Source organism: Sphaeramia orbicularis, chromosome 14 (genome assembly GCF_902148855.1).
Source record: "Sphaeramia orbicularis chromosome 14, fSphaOr1.1, whole genome shotgun sequence".
NCBI classification, from domain to species: domain Eukaryota; kingdom Metazoa; phylum Chordata; class Actinopteri; order Kurtiformes; family Apogonidae; genus Sphaeramia; species Sphaeramia orbicularis.
The window spans coordinates 34,457,904-34,485,597 of NC_043970.1; the positions used below are offsets into that span (position 1 = coordinate 34,457,904).

At 37.1% G+C, this 27,694-nt stretch overlaps 4 protein-coding genes across 4 annotated transcripts in view; 2 read left to right on the forward strand and 2 right to left on the reverse strand.

The window, feature by feature from the left end:
• Window positions 1–4,908: 4,908 nt before the first annotated feature.
• On the forward strand, window positions 4,909–7,406 carry trarg1b (trafficking regulator of GLUT4 (SLC2A4) 1b). The gene is made up of 3 exons (XM_030154968.1): window positions 4,909–5,743; window positions 5,929–6,055; window positions 6,156–7,406. Exons 1-3 carry the CDS (start codon window positions 5,342–5,344, stop codon window positions 6,173–6,175), a joined length of 549 nt encoding a protein of 182 aa, XP_030010828.1. The 5' UTR covers window positions 4,909–5,341; the 3' UTR covers window positions 6,176–7,406.
• Window positions 7,407–7,438: 32 nt separating this feature from the next.
• LOC115433509 (Golgi SNAP receptor complex member 1-like) lies at window positions 7,439–19,301 on the reverse strand. The gene is made up of 9 exons (XM_030154967.1): window positions 19,247–19,301; window positions 17,027–17,144; window positions 16,581–16,656; window positions 16,294–16,401; window positions 16,081–16,172; window positions 12,903–12,977; window positions 10,500–10,529; window positions 10,194–10,276; window positions 7,439–7,937 (listed from the first exon to the last, which is right to left on the reverse strand). The coding sequence occupies exons 1-9, from the start codon at window positions 19,287–19,289 to the stop codon at window positions 7,813–7,815; spliced, it is 750 nt and encodes a 249-aa protein (XP_030010827.1). The 5' UTR covers window positions 19,290–19,301; the 3' UTR covers window positions 7,439–7,812.
• A 1,016-nt stretch (window positions 19,302–20,317) lies between these two features.
• Window positions 20,318–22,251, reverse strand: cryba1b (crystallin, beta A1b). Its single transcript, XM_030154450.1, has 6 exons — window positions 22,224–22,251; window positions 21,796–21,858; window positions 21,590–21,708; window positions 21,271–21,412; window positions 21,032–21,174; window positions 20,318–20,906 (listed from the first exon to the last, which is right to left on the reverse strand). Exons 2-6 carry the CDS (start codon window positions 21,832–21,834, stop codon window positions 20,759–20,761), a joined length of 591 nt encoding a protein of 196 aa, XP_030010310.1. The 5' UTR covers window positions 21,835–21,858; window positions 22,224–22,251; the 3' UTR covers window positions 20,318–20,758.
• Window positions 22,252–27,336: 5,085 nt separating this feature from the next.
• Window positions 27,337–27,694, forward strand: part of unc119a2 (unc-119 lipid binding chaperone a2) — a 32,342-nt gene continuing 31,984 nt past the window's right edge. The window contains exon 1 of the mRNA XM_030153429.1: window positions 27,337–27,652. Within this exon, the coding sequence (XP_030009289.1) occupies window positions 27,364–27,652 (289 nt within the window). The 5' untranslated portion in view covers window positions 27,337–27,363. The remainder of the gene's footprint in view (window positions 27,653–27,694) is intronic.

A 27,694-nucleotide genomic window follows, 5' to 3' on the forward strand; every position in this document is an offset into this window, starting at 1 on the left:
AAAATCCTACTTTGTTTGTGGTGAGTGTTGTTTCTAAAAGGTTCTGTAGTGTAAACAAACTGTAAAAGCAAAGAGCGAGTCTTCAAATTAATAGGAAGATGATGCCATCCATGAGGAAATGCATGGAGAGTCTGAAATAGTATGCATGGATGTGCCTCCTTCAGCTTGAAACAAGTCCTCAGCTATTACTACATGTGCCAGATGTACATGCAGTCCATATACCTGATTCAAAGTGCATCAAGCAAATTACCAAAGCGGATAATTTCAATTTAGTCTGAATAATCAGAGTCATTTAGAAACTGATCATCATAACATCACATGTGAATGAGGGATGTGGAGCAGTAGTGATCTAAGTGTTAGAGAAGATGAAAGTCGATCAGTGGAAAGTGAAAAAAGCAGCGCTTGCCAAGAGACCTCTCTATCCTAACCATATATATATATAAAAAAGAAAAGACCATTGTGCTGAAACTCCTCTGCTGAGCTTTGTTAGTGATGAGCAAAGATGTTGAATTTGCAGAACAAATTAGACAAACATACTCAGATTGTCAGCAAAATAAATGAAAAGCCTTCATTAGACAGTTGATTGCACTTCTGTTACTGTGTTATGCACTGTTGTATTGATATTTTCATCATTTTTCACAGACACTGTAGCCAGTATTTTTGTTTTTACATCAATCAGCCATGACATTATGATGTGAATTATATCATTTCAACAGCACCTTTCACTGGGTTGAACATTCAAGTGAGCGTTCAGTCCCAGCTGATGTGTTTGAAACAGCAAAATGAGCAGCGTATGGATCTGAGTAACTTTGATAAACTGTGATGGCAACAGCTGGCTCAGAGCATCTCCAAAAGTGCAGATCTTGTTGAGTCATCTTTGTGTGCAGTGGTTAGAACCAAACAGAAGTGGGTTAGCAAAAGACGTTCTGAAGTCAGTCCAACTGAGCTTCTGCTGGAGGTGCTGGACAAACAAACCAGATGCATCTTAGACCCATGTCACAAATAACAGGACTTAAAAAAAAAAGTGTAAATTTGGCAGCAAAAGATGGACCTACACAATATTAGGCTGGTAGTAATGATGTCATGCTCCCAGTTGATGATCTAGTTTTCCTTTTTTCAACATGATTGCATAGGCACAAGACCTGGAGCTTTAGACATGATCTGTCTCACTACTTGGCCCATGTCAGACTCACTCAGATCCTTATGTTTGTACATTTTGCTCTTTCCACATATCAGCTTTGAAGGCTAAATATTCACTTTTTGGCTAATAATCATTTAAAGATGCCTTTCTAATGCAACAGTCATTACGACCACTTCACCTGTCATAATGTACAGTGAATTTATAATAAAACAAAACATAGAAATAAACATATATGGCTCGTATTTCTGTATATATTCTACATATTCTATTCTATCAATTATATCTAAACTTATCTTTTTCATATTCGGAATTTTTTTAGGAGAATATTTTTTCCTTAAACTGTTTTCCCTGTACATTATATGCTTGCTAGCGTATTGTCATATTAATACCAATACCCAGGGACTGGAGTTAGTAAATGTGTCGTTTCTGTTTTTAACTTCATTTCCCATCTTGCAGTGTGGTACTGCGCTTCCTGTCAACCATCATGGGCAGAGCAACGTGATTGTAAGGCTATTGTATTCCAAAATTACTAATATCTCCCAACTATTAAGTTGCCAAGATATTCAGTGTGGAGATGGGACTATTCCTCAACTGTAAGAACCAAACTGGCCAGTTAAAAACATCTCAATTTCTAACACTTTTTCAAATGCTTGGACTCCATTTCTCGCATACTTGGAGGAAGTTAAACTGGACGAGGGAGTATATCTGTGTACCAGTGACTGTCTTCAGCCTCTGCCCCTCTTTCTTTATTTGAACAACGACTGACTGGTTAATTAACTGATCAGCTGTTACACACATCTGAGCATCAGTGGGTTTTTGTGTGTGTGTGTTTTACATAACTGAAAACTGCAAAATAAAATATTATTAAAAACAAGTCTTAGTTTCTCAGAACTGTAAACACATACACATACACACACAGATGCTCTGAGACCTTCCAATATCATGATATAGATTGCAAGAGGATTAATCACATGATGTAAAACTAAAGGATTTTGGATATATAAGATGGGGGCTGTATATACGTTGCCTCTAGAAGCCTGGAGAGAAGAAATGCAGCTCCAAACATTACGGCTGGAGTACATTTTTGTACAGGAACTACACTGTTTTTTGGTACTGGTACTTTTTGTATATCACCTGACCCCCAGTCAGATAACTTACCCAAGGGGATGTATATGTTTTTGATGTCTAACTCTATAATCAGTGTATCTATGAAGTGGAAAGTACTGAAATAATGTATATTTTGGGCGTGAAATCAATGCATTGCTAAATAAACTGAGCAAAAAAAAAAAAAAGTTTTCCCCAAATGCAAATAATTAAGTGAGGTCAAACATTCCAGAACTATATAGTGTTACAAGTTCACTGTTGGCTACTGCTGTTTAGTTCAGTATTCAGACAATCCTGACAAGTTAAAGCCAGGTTGAAGAGCCAAATCACTCATTAAGGTGGGAGGATGCTTGATTTAGTTCACAGGCGTCAAACATGCAGCCCGGGGGCCAAATCTGGCCCGCCAAAGGGTCCAGTCCGGCCCTTGGGATGAATTTGTGAAATGCAAAAATTACACTAAGATATTAACAATCCTTTTAGTTCAGGTTCCACATTCAGACCAATTCAATCTCAAGTGGGCAGGACCAGTAAAATAGTATCATAATAACATATAAATAATGACAACTCCAAATGTTTCTTTGTAAATGGAAATATTTTCATGTATTTACACTAAAACAAAGCATAATTTTGCAAAAAAATGTGAATAATGTGAACAAAAACGAACAACTGGAAATGTGTTAAGAAAAGTAAGTATACTTTTAACAATATTCTGCCTGTTACTCAATGTTTTTTGTGTTTGTAGATCCACTGTGATCTGTACGTTATAATGTACATGTGTAAATGATAAACTGAGACAGAATATTGTTAAAATTACACTTATTTTTTCAGTTTGTTCATGTTATTCACATCTTTTGAAAGAATAGTTTGTAGATGTAAACCTTTTCATAATGTAAATTAACTTTTTTCACTCTAAAACATAGAGAAAAGTTTGGAGTTGACATTACTTATATATTATGATGTTATTATTTTACTGGTTCGGCCCACTTCAGATCAAATCTAGCTGAATCTGGCCCCTGAACTAAAATGAGTTTGACACCCCTGATTTAGTTAATGGAGTGGTACCATATGGTGAAAATGTAAAAAGTACATAAGTAAACAGTCCTAAAGTAGTCATCATGTAATAAAATAGTTCCTGTCAGAGTTTTACCATCTTATATGATATTTTGGATACATTTTATGACTGCAATTTTACAGTAGATGTTAAAGGTTGTACTGTTTCTAGTTTAATCTGCAGTTTTTCATCACATTCCATAAGATTATGATATCTTTGTGGCATCACTGTCCTGTGAGAACCATGACAACCATCTGTAACAGGACAGGTTTTCATGATCTTAGAAAACAAACAACAACGCTAAGGTTATTTAGTTTAAGGAGGAGAATTTTATATTCACCAAATAAAGGAAAAATCCATCCTTACATTTGTCAGAAACATTGAAAATCAACACATTTGGAGGTTAATGGTCTTACCTGGTCTGGAAGGGGTAGAAAAATTGTAAATGGAAAAGTAACTAAAGTTGTCACACTGTAAGCCCAGATGTTGTATTCACTAAAATGTTTTAATTACAATGTACTTAAATGATTTCAGTTTTATTACATTAATAAAAAATGTTCAGTATATTCTACTAATTTGTAGACACAGTCAAAAGTCCGAAAAAGTTTAAGTTGAATGGATTTAAATCACTAAGTTTTAGTCATGACCACACCTTTTTATCTGTGCATTGCATTGTGGGTATTGGGCATGTTGTTGAAAATGTGTTATTTTTATGTGCAAGGGTTCAGCAGGGTTGTGGTGTTAGTGTTAATTGGGACTTAATGTGTGTATGTCAATGTTTATTGGCCTTTTTGTGTTTGTTTTTGTATTTTTGTAGAGTTGCACCATGAGTCAGAGCCATAGGAAGAACAATCGGTTTACTGTTCATCTCTGATGGTTTATGTATCATGAGAATCTTGATGCTTTGCCAGTTAATTAACACTTCTTGCACTGACAAATTACAGTGAACTGACTTATGCCTATGGTACAGTATTACAATGTAAAAAATTATACAAAATACTTTATATTGCTAAAGATTTAAAGGTTAGATCAACTTGGCTCTGAGTCCAATGAACTTATGACATTAAGTTTAATAATTATACTAAGCACCTGACATCGCAACAAATTTTAAGGTAAATGAACTTGTCAATTAGTGTATTGTACTTAAAATAGCAATTCCATTCAAATCAAGCATTTAAGTTTAATACACTCAAATTTTCATTACTCATTACTTACATTTTTAAGGCAACGAGTTACCAGAGATTTTTTAAGTAAACTCAACTATCCCGGTCTTACAGTGTAAATACATAAAAATAAAGTTGCAGAAAATGGAAGTTCACCTACCTCACATTTGAACGTATGTATTCTGCACTTGAGTAAAACTTGCCTATTACATAACCAAGAGTTTAAAGACACTGAGCTTCCTGTTGCATCTTTAAAATGGCAGAATGTGAGTTCAGGGCCCTGAGTCAGCAGGGCGTTCTGGAGATGAGAAGCGTGTGGTTCTTATTTTACAGTGTACGTGCAGTCTTTTAGCCTACCTTTTCCTCTCACACTCTCCTTCACACACCCTGTGCGGTGTCCTACATGCTGATCCAGCTGATGCCGCCGCGCGTAAATGGAAAGCTTTTACGCACCGCGCGTGTTCACTCCAAAAGAAGTTTAATTGTTGTTTTTGCATTGTCACAAGACTCGCCTGGTGCCTGAGTAGGCTTCAGACACTGGGGATGTGCTGTGGAGATGTAAGGAATGCGGTAATTCCTCACTACATAATAGAGGGGGGTAAAAGGGAAGGCGTGCGTCCGGACGCTCACCGCCAACTAAACGCGAGAGGGACTACGCATCAAAAGCATCGATAACATCTCGCTCATCATTAAGAAAATTTAATGGAGTTAGATTGCTTAATTAAATAGGTTGCGTTTAAGATATTGGACTCTCTGAATTTATAACATTATTTCTGATGACCCCCAATGGAGAGCATCTAAAGGCAGACTCCTCAGCATCTCCATCCGAAGGAAAGCGGCTCTCTCTCACAACAACACCCGGAGATTTCTACTCTGTCAGTGATGGCTATCAACACTGATGCTGCCTTTGGGAAAAGCGCCCTGGGAGAAAGGGAAGTTTCCAATCCTACCGACTTCCAGGACACAGAGAAGTTACTGAACACCACGACCACCGAGCCCAGCGGTGAGAGCAACATCAAACAGTCCGACTCCTTCTCCCTCAACATCCGCGGGAGTATCCGCTCTCTGGACGCGGACCAGAACGGACACAGATCACCGCTCAAGTCGGGCTCCGTGGGCCAGTTGGCGACCCCACCCAAGTCCTCGTCCCGACTCAGCCTTGGCCCCCTGCCCTCCCCGGTGCCGCCGGGGTCCGAGCCGCGGACGTACCTGTGGCTGGCGGTGTTGTCGTGTTTCTGTCCCGGGTGGCCGCTCAACATCTGCGCGCTGTGGTACGCACATGTGGTGAGTGGCATTTATTTACGCTTTCAGCTTTATACAGTAACAGGCTCACTGTGTTTCAGATGCTTGGATACATGATGCAGTTTAAGTGTAATATTTCTGACTTTAATAGTTCCATGATGCAGTTTAAGTGTAATATTTCTGACTTTAATAGTTATTTCTCTTTTCCTGTGGCTTTTTCCCGTTAGTCGAGGTCTGTTCTCCATACAGGAGATATTGCAGGAGCAAGGAAGTATGGGCGTTTGTCTGTGCTGCTCAGCTGTCTGGCAATGCTGCTGGGTGTGGCTGTCATCATCTTCATTGCATTTACAATAGGTATAAATGAAAGGAACACAAGCAACACATGTGGCTCAGTATAAATCTCTGTGTAGTACTTTACAATGTTGTATCTATTTGTTCTGTTTTTTTTTTTTAGACAAACAGACCCAGGACTGACCTGTGGGATGACAGGAGTGACACTACTCTGCTTAAACTTCATCTGATCACAGATTTGCACAGAAGAATAAGGAGGACAAATGATTTCGAAGATGAAAAAGCACAAAATCAAACAGGCTGAGCAAGCTGAGGAGACTTTAACATGCAACTTACACATTTTTTTCTGCTGTGGACCACATAAAAGAAAGTAAAAGGAAGGAAAGAAGATGGAGGACCCCTTTTTTTCTAACACTAATAACCCTGGAATGAAGAAGGGACGACAGCAAAGTCAAACATGAAGACAAAACATTGTGTCCAAACTAGTGGTGCAGTGATTTTCATGGCAGACAATATGATCATATATATCCTATGAGACAATAAAAGTTTCAGCACTGCTTTATTGTAACATGGAATCTATTGAAATTACCATTAACAAAGCAAACCTGACTACTTTACATTATTACTCAACTGAATCTCCAAATAATAGACTTTTTGTGATCAATATCATTTTTTCAACATCTTGATATAAACAAATACCAGTCGATGATTTAATCTATAAATAGTGTCAGGACACACCCAAAACCATGACAATTACACAGCACTAAAATGTGCTTAAAATAAAGTATCAAATCAGTATTTACCAAAGTGTTCTTCTAGACTAAACATATCAATATCATCTAGAAAAACAAAAATCAGACACATGATTTGTAAACTGCTTATGAGTCCACCACAAGATGATTTTTTTCTGACAGAATACAGAAAAACCATCAGTGCACCGCTAGTTTAATGGTCAGTTTGTGATGCTGCCACCGCCCGCTCTGATTCTCTGAACATCTACAACAAAGAGTGGGCTGAGTTTTCTTCCTGTTCTCCAAGTATCAACACTGGACATTTGAGACTGTGGGGAAACGTATAAGCTGATTTCATACACTGTTGACATCCACGTTTAAAGCCCATGTATGTACGTACGTTGATCACAGTGAAGCTTCTCTGTAGTCATATGTGATATGTTGCTTTGCTTCTGTGTTAAAGATAAACTGAACAGACTCGTGTTCAAAGTCTAATGAACTGCCTGGATCTCTAACCTTCATGAAGTTATGATATACTGCAAGATATGAATGGGTTGTTCTCTCTGTATGCACTGTTCTTGGCACTCTGATGGTGATGTTTATACATTTATACTGTATGACTGGTTTACTGTGCCATAGTTTTGCATGTTGGAAATAAACCTGAATGAGCATGAGGAACCTGACAGTGACACATCATTTTTTTTCTTTTTATTTATTTATTTATTTATTTATTTTTTATTAGGCACTGCCATTGCTACATAAAAAGATATGACATCAACAGGAAAATATGACATCGAGCATTTACAAAGAGTTAAAGATACAACCGTATATAAGCAGCAATATACAACTTCAGATGAAAATGTTCATATCATTCAGAAAATAAATAAACTCTGATCTGTGAGTTCAATCCCTCCATTAAGACTTATGTTTAATCTCATTTGTTTTAAAAAGGACAATTCTCTCTTGATGAACTCTTTTAAAAGTAAATTATAATAAAATGATTAACATGTACGAATATAAAACCTTATCCTGAACATGTTTCTGCCCTTAAAAAAACTGTCAGTAAGAAAATCAGGTTTAACCAGTGAATCAGTGGAAAGTATAGAGCAACAGGAGTATGGTGCAGATGCCAATCACTCCGCCTAGGACTAAAGAGTCCCGCCTCTTGCGCAAATTGATTTTCTGGATGAGGTTGTTGATGGCTGGGAAACGATCTGAGGGACGGAGGAGAGCGGTGAAGGAAAATAATTAACAATCAAGAAGGGTTTCCCTTCCTTTGCAGTGAGTAAGAGACAGAAAGCAGCAGGCAAAAGACATCAGCAGATAACCAGAAGAACAAATGATGCAGTCATACTGGCTTTTACTGCACTAGTCATTGAGTGTATGGAGAACAAAAAAACAGTATAAACCCACAAAATTCTTCACCAAACCCCTGTTGTTCAATTACATTATCTATTTCACTATGTTATGATATTTTTTAATAATACAGGCTGCATCCTTTTAATGGATCCGATCCATAAAGTAACTTCCCACCAAATTTCATGAAAAAAACTGGCTGTAGTTTTTGTGTAATCCTATTGGTAGGCAGACAGAGGTGAGGGAAGACAACATTATTGGTGGTAGTAAATAAATAAATTAAATCCAAGCCTATAACTTCACTGTGTGATGTTTAGCGGCATTTAGTAGAGTTTACAAACTGCAAACAACTGAATACCCCTCAGGCAATGAAGTTGTAATACCACTGATGACCACTAGGGCTGGTTCCAAGAAGCCCTGCCTTCCATAAACGGGCATTGAATTTCTCTTAAAAAAATAATTTTCTCCAGGATACCTGCTGTATCAAGCTTTGATTGACAGATCTGTATGACAGTTTGCCTACCTGCCGAGTCATAATTTTGGTGTTTCTGTTTAATAAATCACATTCCCTCCTGACAGTTGTACCATAGTTATGGTTAACTGGTTAATAAAATGACTTTGCAGTGTTTGATGAAGTTTACAGTTTCACAGACTCAAGAGAGCTAGCTCTGAATATTAGCTCACCCATGACCCCTCACACTCCTGTGTTTCTACCCCTTTTATTTATATTTGGTCAGTTCTGGTTCCATAAAGATGATATGGCAACGACCAAATCATAAACTACTAACTTCAAAATGGGAGGTTAGAAACCAATGGTTGACATCACAGTTCCTTTGTCCACTTAATTACACAGTCTCTGTTCTCATCTCACTCTACTGTAGCAACTAAAAATATGAAATTACTTCATTAAGCCAGAGTTTGTTTTATCTGCACTATATATTTTAATTAAAGGGATTAAAAACTAAAATACTAGATGCCACCCATTCAGAAACTCCTGATCAAGGATGGGAGTCCTTGGTTGGGATGTGAATTAGATAAATATTATAAACTCTTTGTGGCAGAACATCAGCTGTTCTATGTTCACTATGTTTACTTCTTTGTCCCTGATAATTCATTCACTTATTCATTCATTTTCTAAACCTGCTTAATCCTCACTAGGGTTGTGGGGGTTGCTGGAGCCTATCCCAGTGGGGTACACCCTGGACATGTTGCCAGTTCTTCGCAGGGCTGACATATAGAGACAAACAATCACTCTCACATTCACAATGGGCAATTTAGAATAACCAATTAACCTATCAGTGCATGTGTTTGGATGGTGGGAGGAAGCCAGAGTACCCGGAGAGAACATGCAAACTCCACACAGAAAGGTCCCACCCCCATCAACTGGTGTTGGAATCAAACCCAGGACCTTCCTGCTGTGAGGCACTAGTGCCATCCACTGAACCACTGTGTCCCTGATAAATAAATGTACATATATGTAAAAAATGGGAAAATGGAGTCTATTCTGGACTACAGTAAAAATGGCTCATTTTAAGGTTATCCAACACAATTCTTATTTTCAGATGATTATACACTGATGTAAAATAATACTATACTTTGGTTTTGCTGTTAGATCACCCTTAGCGTCACACATTTAATATATTATTTATATGTTTCAATTATACTCTAAAAATATATTAAAACTAGAAGCACTCGGAGAGCGCAGACCTCCGCCAAGGCTGATCAGTGGCCCCCCCCGTGGGCCCCCCCACCCCCGATCACCACCAAAATTTAATCATTTCTTCCTTATCCCATTTCCAACAAACCCTGAAAATTTCATCCAAATCTGTCCATAACTTTTTGAGTTATGTTGCACACTAACGGACAGACAAACAGACAGACAAACAGACAAACAAACAAACAAACAAACAAACCCTGGCAAAAACATGTTTGTTGTTACCTCCTTGGCGGAGGTAACAACAAGCAGTTGCCTGATGGGCAGTTCAAAGGATAACATATGAGCTGTCTTTCACAGACAAGATGATCAATGAGAAAGAGCAAAGTATGTTGGGTAAAATTAGAAAAAAAAAAGGTCACGAGGGGAAGTAAAATGTGTGACATGATGAAAAGGATACTGGCCAAAGTTGTGACCCTGGTCTGGATGGACTTCAACATCCCCCGCTGAAACGTGATGTTCTCTTTGGTAGCCATGGCGATGCTGTAGACGGAGAAACCATGAGGTGTCATTATCAGGAAAGGAGTGTGTCTGCGTGTGTCTGCCTTCACACCATTACATTAACCTGGTTTTTAAACTTTCACAAAGTGGGGAGGTATGATGGTCTGCTTTAATAGGTCTGAGGGTGTATGTTTGTAACAGATGAGTGAGTGAGTGAGAGTAAAAGGAGAGAGAGGAAGACAGAGAATGGAGCAATAAAGCTCACCTTATTGCATTGTCAATAAGCCGATCCGAGCTGTGAACAAGAAAAAAAAAAATACAGCGATAAAGAAAACGTCCATCTGAAACCTAACTAAAGTAAAAAACACAGTATCCAAACTTTAAAGCACCACATTCATCAGTCCTTTGATCATCCCTCTCATTTTTTATTAAACCCTGAGTAAATAGTCCCAGTGTCATTTAGTAGCATGCATAATACTGTACATTTTTCACAGTTTAAAGCCACACCGGCAGCTCTTCAGCTTATTATCACTCTGAAGGATTCTGCTAAAGTCGACTCATAAAAGCAGCTTCTTATTCATCTCTATAACTCTGGGATGGAGCAGGTTATATGATACAGGTTGAATATAAGCAGAACACGGCTCAAAACGTGGAGCCTGAACACAGACAAGGTTTACATCAGCTGCCATTAGCTTCTAAGATAAGTGACGGACAGAAAATTGAAGTGTTGAGTCCAGGGGCTGAGCAGAGCATATAAGGGCAGCAGCGTGCATCCTGGCGGACTCCACTGGAGACCAAAAATCAATACTGAGCTTTATACTTCCTCCATCTATCCGTCCACCTCTCCCACTATCTATCTACTGCTGTCCTCCGTTACTTTATGAGTCTGCCGCTGCCTTTTCGACTCTTCTTTCAGTCTGCACTTTCTTTGTCAGACCGGAATGCCGATGCCTACGCTCCACAAAGTAGACAGATCACATCTGATTACTGACAAAAGCGAAATTCTCAAAGGTCAATTTACAAGGATGACAAGAGAAAAACAATAATCAACATTGGATGCATGGCGTGAAATCAATAAAAAATACTGTTATTGGATTCATCCTTCATGAAATACCAATGGAAATAAATTTGTTTTCTGAGAGTCAGTTTTATGATGTACTGTGACATTGCCAGGAGGTCAAGATATGAATATCAGAATATCAGATTTGTCCAAAAAATGAAAAGTACAGCTCAATCTACTTGGCAAAGACAACACACCAAATGATTAAGCAGTTTGTGTTTATAAAGATGTAGAAATTAAAATTTATATTCAAAGTAGTGTATGAAATATAAAAGCATGTTGCATTGTAATAAAAAATAACTCTCAGGTTGTTGCACTGAAATTGAGGAACTAAGCTGCAACTTCTAAAAAAATGTTTGTTCACGATTTGGATTGTTTTGGACTCTCTGGTCTAATATGTGCTAATAAGTTGAAGACATGTTCAAGGTGCTGTGTGTCAAATTGAAGATCTTACATTTACATAAATAACAGTACAACCGGCGTCATAGTTATTGTCTTGAACCAGTCTTGAGTACATTTCAATCCAGCTAATGTTACATTTTCATTTCTCTATGACTAATGTTTCTGTTACTGATGTTAAAGCCATGAAAGACTGTTGGTGGCTCCACCCCTTGCACTTCCAGGAATTTGGCAAAATCTTTACTACAATTTAAAAAGTATATAGAGCAATATCATTTATTATGTCTATGGAAATGTTTAGACTTAAGAGTGTCGGATTTAAAGGAGTGATATTTTGCTTTTTTTTTTTTTTTTTTAATGGAATTATGCATTTTAAAACATTTCCCTGTGGTCTACATAAACTGTAGATGCTATGCTTGGGTCTGAAATCTTCATTAATTCAACTCCACAGGTCCATCTTTAACCCTATTTCTGAGTAATGACACCAGAAACGTCATTTTGAGCGCTGGCCCTTTAAATGCAAATGAGCCACTTCACACCCCACCCCCTCCAGGTTGTTGGCTGTGCTGCTCTGTCCTGTTCAACCAACAACTGAACATTTTAGGTAACTGGCTCAAAGTTTGGACATTTTTTCAGTTTTTACTACAACCGCTGCTGCTGACAAATATTTATGGCGTACTCAGAGAAATGTTCATCGGAAGTCTTGGCCTTATATGTGTAAATGTTGTGATGTAACTACTTATAGACGTAACAAATTAAGCAGGAATTAAAACAGGTTGTGGAATTCCACTCGATTTTTGCCAAAATTAATATAAAGATAGCTTTGCAGCACCTGGAGGGTTCAAATTCAAACTTTTTGAACTATTAGGGTCCAAATACACAAATAAATGAACCAAAGACTAATAAAAGTAGGTTTAGCAAAATATGACCCCTATAAGATTTAATTAGCAATTTTAAAGATAATAAAGGCTTTAAATTAATAAAATCAAATTTAAGACTTTTTAAGACCTCAACGATCTGCAGACATCTTGTGTGATGAAAACATGCTTTTTCTGTCATTTCATTATACTCTCTTAATTTTCAGGTTTATTTATTGCGCTTTTTGAATCACCTTGTATTTTTTTTTATGTCATTTTTACGTTGTTATAACTGCATGTTTTGTGTATGTTTCCACTGTATAGAATAGTATAAATGAGAAACATCTTTTACCTTTTGAGGTGTTCATGTTCTTTCAGGAAAAGCTCAGTCCTTCTGTTGTTCACCCCTGAGCTGCTTTTATAGGACCTGAGTCAGAAAACAGATGAGGAGGATAAAGACCGGTGTTTACAGACAGTAAAAGGATACAGCAAATCAAAGAGTTTTTTAAGAAATGAGATGAGGAGATATGCAACAAATACTTCCCAGCAGTAATCAAACTGTGTGCATTGCTGTCATATGATACAGTTTATTTAAAAACTTAATGTACAAAGATACTAATGTTTTCCTCTGAGGAAACCAAATGTGGACACCCACATCTCTGCAGTGGCATAATACTTTGATTGTTGCCAAATTTATGGTAAAGAGCTGAATATATTTCACAGATATGAATAGAAAACATTTCATCTATATGGTCAGTGATAAATATCAGCTTCTTGACAACAACACAAAACTATTTTCTTTGATATGCAGAATGAATAAAACCATTAAAGTCTTGCTCTAAGCTTGTTTTTTTTTCTTTTTTAAAGTTCTTTTATAGCAGTGTTTGAGTTTCACTAGCTGTGTTTCCATATGGTTTTTGAGGGAATAATCCAGGCTGTCGTATTTAAAGTGTTGTCAGTGGGTGGCGCTGTAGGCTACAATACACACATTTTCCCATCTAAAAATCTTTTTTCTCAGATGTCCACATCACCTGTTCTACAAATAGACATGTTTTCACACTTTATCAGAACATCAGTCAGCTGAAGACCATGAGTTAAGTAAACACAATATGAGAATTTACTCAAAAAGTTGTTTCCATTTTAACATGTGTATTTACATTTAAGCCAAAAAAAAAAAAAAAAAACCCTCAAGTGAGCAAAAAACTTTTTATTTGCAAAATTCTGGGAGCCTTTTCAAATTTTGCAGTTTCCAAAGACGTTTGCCAGTCCAAAAATGCACCTACAGTATCTCATGGAATGATACCTGTGCAGAGGACCACACTGTCAGGTTAGCTTCTCTGTGCTCCCAAGAGTCTGAATTAAGGATCTTTACTTATAAGTGATATTTGTCAGATCACAAATATTATGCAGAGAATCATGACTTAGAATATAACTTTCCCAAATGTGGAAATTTGAAGCCATCCTGACACAGCAATTGGCATTCAGGAGAACAGAAAATATCTAGTGTGAGGTGGTTGAATTTCCGGAATATATACCATTTCTTAAATAAGGTCAATACATTTTGTGAGGAAAAAAAAACATCAAATTCACATTATTATGAACTCCAGAATACATTCTTATTATTTCTCATAAGAGTACTGGATGGGATATCTGTTGTTTATTATAGTCAATGTTTTGCTCTATTTAGCACAAAAATATCCTTAAGTCCGGCATTGCAACATGTAAAAAAGAATTGTCACTATTTCTGGTTCTTGTTGACAGCAAAGTTGCCCTTGATTGAATACTTGGTTGCGTCATAAAACCCTGACAACTTATCTTTCATATTTATACATGTAGAAACAGTTTGTAGACGAGAATGGGGATGAGAGGGTATTTCTGATTATTTGATGATTATGTACTTCCTGTGTTAAGGCTTTTAAGTGATTAGCCCTGCTTAACCCACAACTCTGTCCTCCATCCCTTATTTACACCATCTCCTCCCTATTAGGACTGATCATCAATTCATCATCCATTATCTCTTCTCTTGCCTCCTCCTCCTCACTTCACATCTCTATGGACGTCATTAAAATTCACTCTCATCATTTTTGTAATCAGTCAACACCCGATCAGTACAATGTCTCTCTGTTTGACTGACTTCCCCTCCCTCTCATCGTCTGATAAGTCCTCTCTCTCTGTGTGTGGGGCGGACCCGATGTAACCACTCTCCCTAAGCTTTGGCTGAATGAAAGCCTTGTGGTTTGATTTACTGTAGAAGGCACTTAGCAAAGATTTCCCCAGAGAAGAGAGAAATACTGAGAGAAGGGAAGAGAGAGAGATCTGCTAACAAGAGGAGGTGCCTCATCAGAGGATGAAACATGATCGAAGGAGTGAAGAAGGGCTGGGGCACCGAGAAACAAATTAAGACAGTTCTGCCTCCTACTGGTTAAGGAAAAGCGTAAAGAGAAAAAGAGTAATGCAGTGATCTTGTGTTGTATTTGTAGAAAGAGAGAAAATATGTTCTAAATGGGGTGAACTCATGTTTTTCACAGGAGAAAAAATTATTAGTAATCAAGTAAACAGGTAATAATTGAAATGATATACAACAACATTATTATCAATATTATATTCATACTGAAATGGAGTAATGATTAATAAGTAGTGATAAATAAATTAATGTTCTTTACTAATTTGACAATAATAAACTATTACTCCCATAAGATGCTCAGTGATGTGGTGAGTGATGACGACAAAGAGTTGAGTGAGAAGCATATTTTATATGAATTAATCTCATTGGATGTTGGATAAGAAAATTAAATTGCAATAATCATAAAAATGCTGAATATCAGATCTGATAACTGGACATTATCACAAAGTTTATTTAAAGGGAATGTGTTTTTGTTTTAAGTAACACTACATTCATAGACTCTGACAATAATAATCCTTCTCAATCATCACTTCTGACACATTGTGTGGGTCTGAGTGTGGAGGTGTATTTATGCGAAAAAAACTCTGCCCTTTAACGATATTTTCTAATTTCGTCTTGTTCTGCTGTGTTTTGGACATTTTTGGCCATTGATCTTTGGCCAGTGAGTTTGTATATTCAGCCAATCAACATTACACAGTGTGTGGGAAGAACAATATGAAACAATATAAAATCAAATGATACCAGTCACAGGCCTCTCTCCTCTGTCTGCTCTTATTTACTGCACAGTTCTGTCTAATAGGCAAAACTCTGGGCAAATCAGACCTTTCAGTTACACAGCAGAAATGAGGAAGATAGTGTTTCACCTATATTTTGCCTATAGCACATTCCTGTACACCTATGTGAAGGTGTAGGTGCAATGATTTAATTTTATACTTTTTTCTTGCATTTTTCGTTTAGTCTCACACCATCAATGACCTCTCTGGAAAGGAGAGTCCAAGGTGAAAGAGTTCAATTTCACTAACACAAGCAACTAGTGTTACATACTTTGCCTTTAACAATCACTGAATTGATATGAATAACAGAAACGAATTTCACTTCTTTGTGAGACATGCATGTAGGTTCTTACTCAATGTCTCTGTGAACAGAGCCCAGCAGGTCTTCACGCTCTCTCAGGTTGAAAAAGTTGGTTTTGGTTTTGTGGAACTCATGAGTATAATCCTACAGGATAAAAATGAACAATATTATAATATGATAATGTTTCCACTTCAAGAAAAAGGAGAAAATTTGAAACACTTTCAGTATGACAGTGTAATGCACATAAGTGACTGTTTGTAAATACCTGTAAAATGTCTCTGTGTCTTTGTAAGGTGTGCATCAAGGCTGCGTTATGTGTTGAAGTTCCTGGGGTGTTTGTGTATTCTGCCATTTTATCATTTACTGATGATAGCTGTCAAAAAAACAAAAAAGATGACGACACTGATATCAAGAGTACAATGTAACATTCAGTAGAATACAGATTTGACAAGGTTTCTGCAAGTGTTAGAGGACCATCATTTCAACTTCATTTACATTTATGGTGCTCATTTTTGGGTGAAAGTACAGTTGATTGTATATTAACAGACTTACACAGGCCAAGAGCTGCTCCAGCTCAGTTGTCATGGCCACCAGCATATTGTCTTGAGATGAACCAACAGAGTCAGACCTGATCACAAGTAAAGAAAACAGAAAAAACAGTTCTACCTGTCAATTCATATATAAACAAACAGATAAAATATAATATCACTCTAAGGAAGTTAAGCATAGACCACTGCTGTAAAACTCGCATTTAAACATTCTCTGCTTTCATTGTAAAAATGCCAAGTTAACTTAAAGTAATTAATGCACATTTATAAAAACATAGGCATAAGTACTAATAGTTATACAACATTTAAAAAAAATATCTACAAACACTGCCTTGAAATTTAACATGTCTACACAATCCAAAGAAATGTTACACTGACTTTTTTAAGTAATGTGGATGCATACTGAACGGCTTTAAAAACTACAGTATCCACAGTAATACATCTGCTGACCTGCTGTCTCTTGTCCTCGGGTTCAAGCTGCTGCTGCTGTAGCTTGTGCACAGTTTAGAGAAAGAGACCAGCTTCAGGTCCAACTCATTCTCCAGCTGCCTGGCCTGTTTACGCAAATCTGAATGAAGAAGCAGGGAAATACTTGTAAAAAGCACTTAAATGTTTTTATGTAAACTTTTTTATGGGTTTGCACTATACCATATTGTAAAGGAAAGTATTTCATATTTACTTGTATTACATACTATTTATTTATAAATTTACTGAACATGCTTGCCTAAACAAAACATACTGTGGTCTTTACTACACACTGTGAGTCATGCAAGTTGTAAATAATCACTTCCATCTGAGGAAATTAGCTCTTGTTTGATTCCTCAGTGCAACACACACACACACACATATATATATAAATATATATATATATACACACACACACACATATATATATATAAATATATATATACACACACACACACATATATATATATAAATATATATATACACACACACACACACACACATACATATATATATATATATATATATATATATATATATATATATATATATATATATATATATATATATATGTACACACACACACACACACACACACACACTACCGGTCAAAAGTTTTAGAACACCCCAATTTTTCCAGTTTTGTATTGAAATTCAAGCAGTCCAAGTCCAATGAACAGCTTGAAGTGGTACAAAGGTAAGTGGTGAACTGCCAGAGGTTAAAAAAAAAAAAAAAAAAAGGTAAGGTTAAACAAAACTGAAAAATAACATACATTTCAGACTTATACAAAAAGGCGAACAAGAAATGGGTTAACAACTTAAAGCCGTTCTGCAGCAATGGAGGTTGATCAAGTCTCAAAAGTTGGTGCTAGCAATTCCTACAGGTGTCCCAACACTTCTTAATTACTTCCAACCCCCTCTGTCTGCAGAAAAGTATAATTCTGAAATGTACATTATTTTTCAGTTTTGTTTAACCATACCTTTTTTTTTTTTTTTTTTTTTTAAACCTCTGGCAGTTCACCGCTTACCTTTGTACCACTTCAAGCTGTTCATTGGACTTGAACTGCTTGAATTTCAATACAAAACTGGAAAAATTGGGGTGTTCTAAAACTCTTGACTGGTAGTGTGTGTGTGTGTGTGTGTGTGTGTGTGTGTGTGTGTGTGTATATATATATATATATATATATATATATATATATGTGTGTGTGTGTGTGTGTGTGTGTGTGTGTGTGTGTTTTTAAATCATAATGCTATTATTTTGACATATACTGACATTGTGATGTGGGTCAAAATGTTATTACTAATAGCCTAGCGGAAGATGTGATTTTTGCAGGGCATCTTCAAAAATGAAAATGATTATGTGATGTTTACTGGGCTTTGTACCAAACTAAGTAATCTCACTCACACAACTACTTTATAATGCTATGTTATGGCATATTTCATCTCAAACAAAAAAAAAATGTATCTCCTATGATCTGATGTCATGCTTGACAATACTAAATATTCAGTCCTGCTGGACTTTTAAATAAGTTAATATATTTTAATATAGTAATAATTAAAACCTTTTGATTTAGAAAACGTAATAGCTATAGTAAATAAGTTAGTTAAAAGCTTTACATATTTTCTGAAAGCCAAATTTTATTTGTTTTCAGTTTATGACCATGGACATCGGAATATCTTGGTGAATTAACACAACATCTGCAAAAAGTAATATAAACTATCCTATTCAGACACATTTAAATATACCATCAAATCCATCAGACACTGGTTGAAAACAGCCGTTAGATGTAAATGCTTTTAGGAACAATGTGTTCAGACCATATTTCATTGTTTCCGTTTAAATATAATTTCATTACTGCCCTCATTTTTTTTACACTAAGCTAACTCTAATACTGTTGCTTGATTTATTGGTTTCAGTTTTTCCAGCTGACAGAAGAACTAACAGGCAGGTCAAACGAACCATCGTTCACCCCAGATTCAGGAAAAATAAACCTTGAAGGTGAAAGTCAAAACTTTCTTCAGCCCTACGTCCAACTGGAAGCTAACAGGTTAGCTAGCGAACAGCTAGAGACATCTCCCTTCTCCTACAAATAGTTTAATAAACGTGAAGTGTTACAGAACATGTTAGATGTTTTCTTTACTGGAGCGTTAAGGAAAAGTAAAATGCGTCCATGAATACACCAATGTCACTATAACATAACTTACCTTCCCAGTAGTTGCTATTAGTTGCCATACTTGTTGTTGACATGTCACCATCTGCCGTAAAGACGAAACGACTGTCGTAATTCTAAGTCGACGAACAGCGGCCTCTTATGGTTTTAAGCCGCAAATGCATTTCTGTCAACGCTAAATCAATATTGATTTTTTTCCAATAATATTATGTGGGTTTCAGTATGAAACGTCATATCTTATAGCTTATATCTGTCTTATAGTTTAATTAATGATTACTGATATTTTACAAGTTTTATGACTCATACTGGAACTTGTCCTTTGTTATATTTATACTCATGTTTATATTTCAGTTCTATCCATGCTGCACATTTACTATCCTTGGTTTCCTTTTATTTAGATTTGTATATTGCTAACTTTTTTCTGGACTCTTGACAGAGATATAGAAATAAATTTCATTGTAAGGGAATACTTGTATTCTGCAACAATATTAAACCAAATTCTGTTTTATTCTAAAGGTTATTTTTTATAGCATCTTTTTAAAGTAATATCGGCAACAGACTTGCACAAAAAAATCACTTGGAAAAATCTTTTACTCCAGACTGTCAGGCATAAAAGTACCATAATCAAAACACTTAGGGCATGAGAATTACAAGAAGAATGTAACTTCTTTTTATACAGTATTTTTTTCCTATTTTACCTAATGCATTTATAATTCTTTTTGCTTGAGATGAAGCAAATTTTTACACTTAAATTGATTAATTTATGAATTGTATTCTACAATTCATCATATGTTTTATATGAAAATTAGTGATGTACTAACTCTAACACAAGGAATTATTTAATTCCTTAACCTTTAGCCTTGGAATTGTCCTACTGAATAACACCCAATAAGAATAAAGCATTCTGATTCTGAATGATTTGTATATTTTTTCAAGTGAATAACCTAATTTTAAATTTGAACTATTTGTTAACACAAAAGGCGAACTGTGTGTAAAGAAAGAAAAGACTCAGAGATGTGATTAAAATACATGTGACTCATATTGTGAATCTTACTGTTTCTTTGCTCATTCTCTTTATTCATCATCTTGAACATAGGCAGTCATTGATATCACAGTAACAGCAAAACTGTTGATCGTGTTGATGTAAAAGACAATGATGGTGTGATGATGCCGTCGATGGTGCAGGTGAAAAAGAGCAAAATCTTTGAGGTGTTTCACCGTTCTGCAGTCAACCTCGGCAGATGAGGCCTCTCTTTCACACTGATTCAGCTTTTTCTTTCTGAATTCTGTCATTCCTATTTTCTGTCTTTCTTACATCTTTCCTTTGTTTTCTGATGTTTCTTTAAAAAAAAATAAAACAAAAGTGCTGTGAACAGCTAACGCCAGTGAGCACCTGAAGTCCAGCCCAAGACTGGATGGCTTTGACTAGCCGGACCAGCGGAGCCGGGGAGGTGGATGGGGGAGAGGAAGAGGAGAAGGAGGGATGGATGTGCAGGAGGAGGGAGAGGAGGAGGAGATGAAGAGGTGTGAAGGCAGTGCTCCCTTCTCAGTGCTGGATCCTCCTGATGGACTGAATCTGGGGAGTCTGGGAGTGGGAGCCAAACTCGCGGTAGCACTTGTATTCTCCTCCGTGACAGTCACACTCCATGATGTACTGGTGGCCACGGTAGCCAGGGTACTGGTAGCACACAAAGCTGAAAAAATATACCAAATAAGCTTCATATCAATCATATAGTTTATGTTTCAGTTTAAAATAGTTGTGAATGAGCTGAAGGTGTCCAAAGAAAATAACTTAGATGTGTCAGGAAGACAAACTTACGCTCCACACTGAACGTGCATGGATCCAACCTCGTTGTTGAACCAGCCCATGGCCTGCAGGGAGGGGTAGTCATCACACAGCTCAAACTGACGGCCCATCATGTTCTCCATCTCGAAGATGGTCATACGGGACTCCTTGTGGCTCTGAGAGCAAATGAAAGTGTGTTGGTTGTTATAATGATACATTTAGATTTCACGTAACAGGAAATGAGCAGCTATTGTGTTGCATATTGAACCTACAGCACAGCAGATGGGTCTGAAGGAGATCATCCTCTCAATACGGTAGGCGTTGCTGCCGCTGTAGGCCTCAAAGCGGGGATAGTCTCCCTTCTCCAGGACAAACTGCTGGCCACAGAAGCTGGAGTGCTCATAGCCCACCCAGCTGCAGCCAGACAGAGAAAAACAACAGGCTTAGAAATTCAAGAAACAAGGTAAAAAAAAAAACAAAACAAAACAGAGCTCTAAAGCCTATCAGAGTTCATCCTGTAAAAATCTGTTGGACCCGAGCTTTAATTTGACTTTACTGTTTTGTTATAAGTAAAGATCTCTGCATACGTACGCGCCACACTCGACCTTCAGGGAGCGGATGTTCTCCATCCCACACTCCATGATGTTCTGGCAGCAGGCGGTGAACTCCATACGCCTTCCCTGGAAGTACTCCTGATCGTAGACAGTGATCTGCAAAAGACAGAGAGAAAAGGGAGCTGTAATACAGGTAAATATATTTTGGCTTCTTCTGAGTTACATTATAAGTCATATGCTTACCTTCCAAGGGCCCATGGGCATGGGGTTTGTCAGAGCCATTTTGTTGTCTTTGTCAGTAGTAACCTGTGAAACAGAGAATCATTTAGGCTTTTTATCTAAAAACCATACTTAAACATATATACATGATGCTCCACTAAATTGCCACATAATATAAATAACAACCAAGCCTGCTGCTCAGTAATACTTGATCTTCATCAGAGGATATCAGGCTGATATCCTAATGTCTTATGTGTAACTAAACCCCAAATTATTTTTTTAAACAGTCAAGTGTTGTGTTTTCTTTAGTAGTTAAACAAGCCGCTATTGTTTCACTCCAGTGAAACATCATCCTACATCTGATATGTGACATTAGAGGCCCTCTCTACATCATGTCCACAGATTGGGAAACTTTGCTATAGTGTTAAGCACTTAACTATACGGTGACCTACCCAAAATGGTGAGCTGTGTGTCGTAGGGTTCCACTGAACGGTCTGCAGAGGCCGTGTGTATGGGGGGTATATATACACCCACGGGTGCCAGGGGCCAGGGGGGAGGCACGCCTGGACTCATGTCAGCACTTTGCTTTGGTCTCCATTGTTTTGTTGTCTGAGCCACAGAGGGGTTAACACTGAGAGCCACACTGTGATTCAACACAACACAAAGAGGGCAAGCGGCTATACTGCACCACTTACGCTGCTGTAGTAAACGTACACGCTGAAAAACAAAACAAAAAAAAAAACCTATAAGCTTTCCCCTTGACTATGCAGAGCCATTAACAAATAAGATTATGTGTACTGCATTTCACCAATAAAAAGTATACATGGTGTTGAGATTTGGATTGATTTAAGAAAATTAAGCAGTGTAAACCCATCTGATATTTCAGACAGGTTGATAGTTTTTTTTATATACTTGACTGGTTCAGTGACCCCAATTTGTTATATTTTGTCATTATAACAATTGCAGAGTATGGAGTTATTTCTCTGGACGTCATTTTGAGACACCCTAAGAAATATGTACATGAGTTTTCTTTACTAGCTGGTCAGTCAAATTCTTAACATCTTGTGTCAACATTTGGGTGTCAGACATCATAATTTGCTTGTCAAGACACGATCAGTTGTTTGTCTCCACCCTATGTTTGCCAATTTGAAAATGCATTTCAGTTGGAATCTAATTTACTGAAACATGAACACCAAGTTTTATAAAAGCCAGAGAAACTGGATCAATAACATTAGAACTGGAATTGAAATAAAGAAATTATAGCAATGTTAAGTTTGATTGTTTGACCAGAAGAAGTGCTGCAATCTAGGCCTGGTGAGCAGACATGGATAAAATCTGTATTCTATTTATTATATGTTTTCTTTGAGTATGAGTATGATCGCAATGTTCCAGCACGGACAACAAGGCTGACTTCATTCTGTTTTTCATGTTGTGTTTTAAACAATAGATTGTTAATGGAAACACCTGTTGCTATTTTTAGTAAATGTGTGAAGACAAATAAACCATCAATGAATGATTTCAGTATCAGGGGACACAATGGCAGACTTGGCAGCACTGGCAGCTGAAACTGGCAGCTGCATTTACAAGCAACAGTGTAAACAGTATAATGTTCCTGAGGGACAAAGACTGTGGTAGTATTAATTTAAGAAAAAACAGAGTGCCAATGTGGAGATGTTCAACAGCTTTAATATTTTTTTTTACATTAAAATCTGCAGCTGCTTTAAAAAAAAAAAAAAAAAAAAAAAAAAATCTTGTATCTTTTCTGTTGTAACTATAAACACTGTATAAAGTTATGTTTATTCACATACTTTGCAGAATTCTTTATTGTATTGTTAAATCAAGCAACAATGAAAAAAACAGAGTGATATAAAATGCAGCTGGCCAGAATATAACAGAGCCAACACCCTCCTCTCTCCTCTAGCTGCTCTGAACAATAAACATTTAGGAATGGCTTACTGAGGTCAGCACATTGCCCAGACTGTGTGTCTGTGATGTGTGTGTGTGTGAGTATCCACATAAATCCCTGATTGAGTTAGATACATGTGTAGCCTACATAATACGAACATAATACAGTGTCTTTGTGATTAAATTTCCAATCAAGGTGGATTATTGAAACCAAAAGTGAGACAGAACAGACAGTGTGTGTGTGTATGTGTGCGGTCTTGTATGGCAGTTGTTATGACACCCAGGTTGAGTTTTAACTATCAACGTTAGGGCCTGAGCCGACAAAGTGAGGAGACTTTGGCTGGTCCCCGTCAGACAGATCTTCAAAGGGCTGTTTGAGGCTTCCAACGTAGTTTTACAGTTAGGGTCCAGTTGTGGTAGTTAGAGTTCGGTGAATGCATTCTGTCACAGAGTGTCCTCACAATGCTCTTTGGTACAAATGTGTCTGTGTGTGTGTTTCTGCTGATGATAGCAGCAGCTCAGAGGTGACAAAGGGACAAGCAAACTCAGCAGGCCGGCGTGAAGAGCCTACACTGACCATATAGCTGACTCTCTGTACCCACATACAGATATCATACAGATCCACATCACAGATGGGAATCACAGACTTACGATAGATTACACAACTGTAGAAGAAAAATACCCTATAAAGTAGACCCATTAACTGCACTGAAATTATAGAATGTAAAAAAAAAAAAAGGCCATCCATATCCATGTGGATCATCTTTCAAGCTGTAGTGACTCAAACTAGCATGGAAACCTGATGTATGAGTATGCATGCTTTAATCCACATTAAAATGATTGGTGCCTTTGTATTGATGACATGGTGTAAAACTAAGTAATGTGATTTAATCCCATTTATCTATTGCTGACATACTATACCTGGTACCTGTCTCAGTGTTTGGACAAGAGCTGGACCCACAGGGGAATGTGGTGGGGAAACGTACACTGGATGCACTGGGGAACATCTTGGACAGTGTGGATTATCCTCTTCATCACAGTCGAACTCGAACAGAAGCAGCTGCAGTGGAAGACTCACCTAAATATGATTTAGAGATGAAGATGAAAGAAAACCTGTCATCCCCACTGCCATCAGACTGTACAGCACCTCGTTAATGGAACATAGACTGAATATTCTGTAAATTATTTGTATATTTTTATTATTTATTTTTCTTGATTTGACAGATATTGATGTTCCAACTGGGGAATAATAAAGTTTATCTATATCTGTATGAATATTTGGTCCCACTGATAACCCACATAATGGAACATCCGTGACTTGACATGACACAGCAGCTATTTTAACTAAATAAACCAAAGTACCTTCATTGTCTTTCACAGACTCAAACAAAACAATGACACGTTCATTTTCCAGCTGCACAGAAATACAATAAAAGTCACTAATCTGTGTTTGTACCTGTTTGACCCCTGACCTTTGTTATTCCTCCCTGTTGAACTTTGCTGACACATGAATGCACCGCAAACAAAACTATATGTTGTTATTGATAAGCAACTGAATTTTCTTTATTTAGTGTAACTGCATGATCTGTGAAGCACTAATAAAAACAGAAACTGTATTTTTAAATAATCACTTCTAGCTCTTGATAAATGCTTTTGTTTGTAATGAAGTGAACAGCGGTGACTGACTTTGTAGTAAACACTAAACGCCTCTAGGGTGCAATATTTCCTCATGAACCCTGGGTTTCCCCGGTCTTCTGTAATTAATTTAGGGAATAATCACACTCTTAATGACCTCTCCAGCTAATTGAGTCCTTAATCACTGCAGAAGGCAAAGACATGTGAAACATGCTGGGACTGAGGAACATGTAAGGACTGTTCATGTACCAGCCACTGTGTGAACATGACCTCCAGTTGTTTTTGTCTCAGATGGTGATTTGCTGTTATTTACTGTTTAAACACTGTTATGATCAGAGCATCTGCACAGCTGACTGTCAGATGTGACCGAAACCTCTATGGATGAGTCACAGACTTGTCAGAAATAGGATCAGAGGGTTGTTTACATCCTGGCTCCTTCTTTCACTGGGTTATGATCGGATACCTGTAGTTTATTTATTTATTTATTTATTTATTTATTTAAACTTTTTTTTTTTTTTTTTTTTTGAACAATAAACATTGAACAGTATATATACATAATAGTATACATCAAACAAGGGTAGAAAGTTTCATAATTCACAGAATATTTTACATTACAAATGTATAGAAATACATGTAAATAAAAACATTAGGAAAATAAATAAATAAATACGAAATATAATAAAATTAAAAAAAAAAAATTGCTCGAGGTATAAAAAGAAATTATGCAAATTAAATAAGATCATACACTTGACTTTTTTGTTTTTGTTTTATTTGCCTTAGAATTTATGTTGTTCCTCAAATTGTCTACATAATTGGAAAAAAGGGCTATGAAAACAATGTTTGGATGTTGATGTGCAAATTTGGAGCAATGAATGTGAAATTTGGCAAAAAAAAATAATCAAAAGGTTGACAATATATCTTTTTTTCTGGAGTTATTTTATCAATGTGTGATAGGCCAAATAAAATGTGTTGAAAGTTCAATTTACATGAAGAGTCAATTTTTGTGTTTATAAAATTATTTAAATCAATCCAAAATATATGTGTAGATGCAATCCCAAAATAAATGACATATTGTTTCCTCTGCGTTGCTGCAAAAAGAACAAAGAGTATCAATTTTATATATATATATATATATATATATATATATATATATATATATATATATATATATATATATATACACATACATACATACATACATACATATATATATATATATATATATATATATATATATATATATATATATATATATATATATATATATATATATATATATATATATTTTACCAGATAGGTCCTCACCGGATACCTGTAGTTTATATTTAAAGCTTCCTGTTCCTGATTGATGTAAGCTATTTAGTTGACCCGCAGGGTTGATTTGTGGTGAAAAATTCGTATAATTGAAAATAGAATCAGACCAACTGGTATCCAAAACCACTCAGCTGAACACAGTAACAGTGATGCTTTTAAGGACTATGGATATTTAGTAGAATTGCATATTACTTTTCAATTAAACAGATAAATGTGTTTGTGTTGGACTTCCACTGTGTTTGGTTAACACATTCAGGGTACCGTCTTCTTGAGCGGTGCGTAAAAACGCATTTGCATGTTTGCAGCGCAGACTGTGCGCACAGTCCTCAGCTGCTGCCCGTCAGCCGCACAGGGCGCTGCTGGGAGCCGCCGAGACGCGCCCCCCTCCTCTTTGACAGCGACGACCATCTGCTGCCTCTGTTTTTAATTTCAAGCCCAGTCGATTATTTCCCACACAGACTTCTGGCTTCACTTTACACAAACCAAACAGAGTCTGAGAGGGGCACCTGCGCAGAAAAAAAGCCCGCTCTTTCCGCATTTTGCGCCCAGCCTGGGAGAGCTGGTGCCGTTTGCATATGCAGCCCGTCTGCGGAGACAGACTGCAGGATCCTAAAGAAGAAGCGGATTGGAATTAAGCACCGGATAATAGACAGCAACTGTGCATCCTTCGGTGAGGGAGGGAGGGAGAAAGGGAGGCAACTATTTTGTATCTTGGAAGAGGGGGAGGAGGAGCGGAGAATGAGCTATTCTTGTACCAGCAGAGGCAACAGCCAGGACCCATCAAGCGCTAAGAAGCCTGCCGGTAATAATCCAGGCAGAGACACCGGGGGCACAGACGGCACCGACAGCAGCAGCAGCTCCAGCAGTAACGGAACCGGAGGCAGCCCGAAGCAAAAGGCGGCGATGAAAGTGAAGAAAGGCTGCAACTCGACCGACATGGGGGTCCCGGAGACCACGGAGGAGGAACTGCTGGCAAGCGCCGTGATCAGTCCAGAGGATGTTCTGGGTTTGCAGAAGATCACAGAGAGTAAGTTTGGTTTCCACTGTGTCAGTTGTTGAGTGAGAAAAG

Excerpts from the sequence above, each read along its gene's own strand:
- LOC115433509 (XM_030154967.1), bottom strand. The coding sequence starts at position 19,289 with ATGTCAACAACAAGTATGGCAACTAATAGCAACTACTGGGAAG. Across the intron at positions 16,173-16,293 it reads GACACAGAGACATTTTACAG|GATTATACTCATGAGTTCCA; the intron begins GTATTTACAAAC and ends TTTATCCTGTAG. Across the intron at positions 7,938-10,193 it reads CAGGGTCACAACTTTGGCCA|ATCGTTTCCCAGCCATCAAC; the intron begins GTATCCTTTTCA and ends TCCGTCCCTCAG.
- cryba1b (XM_030154450.1), bottom strand. The coding sequence starts at position 21,834 with ATGGCTCTGACAAACCCCATGCCCATGGGCCCTTGGAAG. Across the intron at positions 21,413-21,589 it reads CTGAAGGTCGAGTGTGGCGC|CTGGGTGGGCTATGAGCACT; the intron begins GTACGTATGCAG and ends GTCTGGCTGCAG. Across the intron at positions 20,907-21,031 it reads ATGCACGTTCAGTGTGGAGC|CTTTGTGTGCTACCAGTACC; the intron begins GTAAGTTTGTCT and ends ATATTTTTTCAG.
- trarg1b (XM_030154968.1), top strand. The coding sequence starts at position 5,342 with ATGGCTATCAACACTGATGCTGCCTTTGGGAAAAGCGCCCTGGGAGAA. Across the intron at positions 5,744-5,928 it reads CGCTGTGGTACGCACATGTG|TCGAGGTCTGTTCTCCATAC; the intron begins GTGAGTGGCATT and ends TTTTCCCGTTAG. Across the intron at positions 6,056-6,155 it reads CTTCATTGCATTTACAATAG|ACAAACAGACCCAGGACTGA; the intron begins GTATAAATGAAA and ends TTTTTTTTTTAG.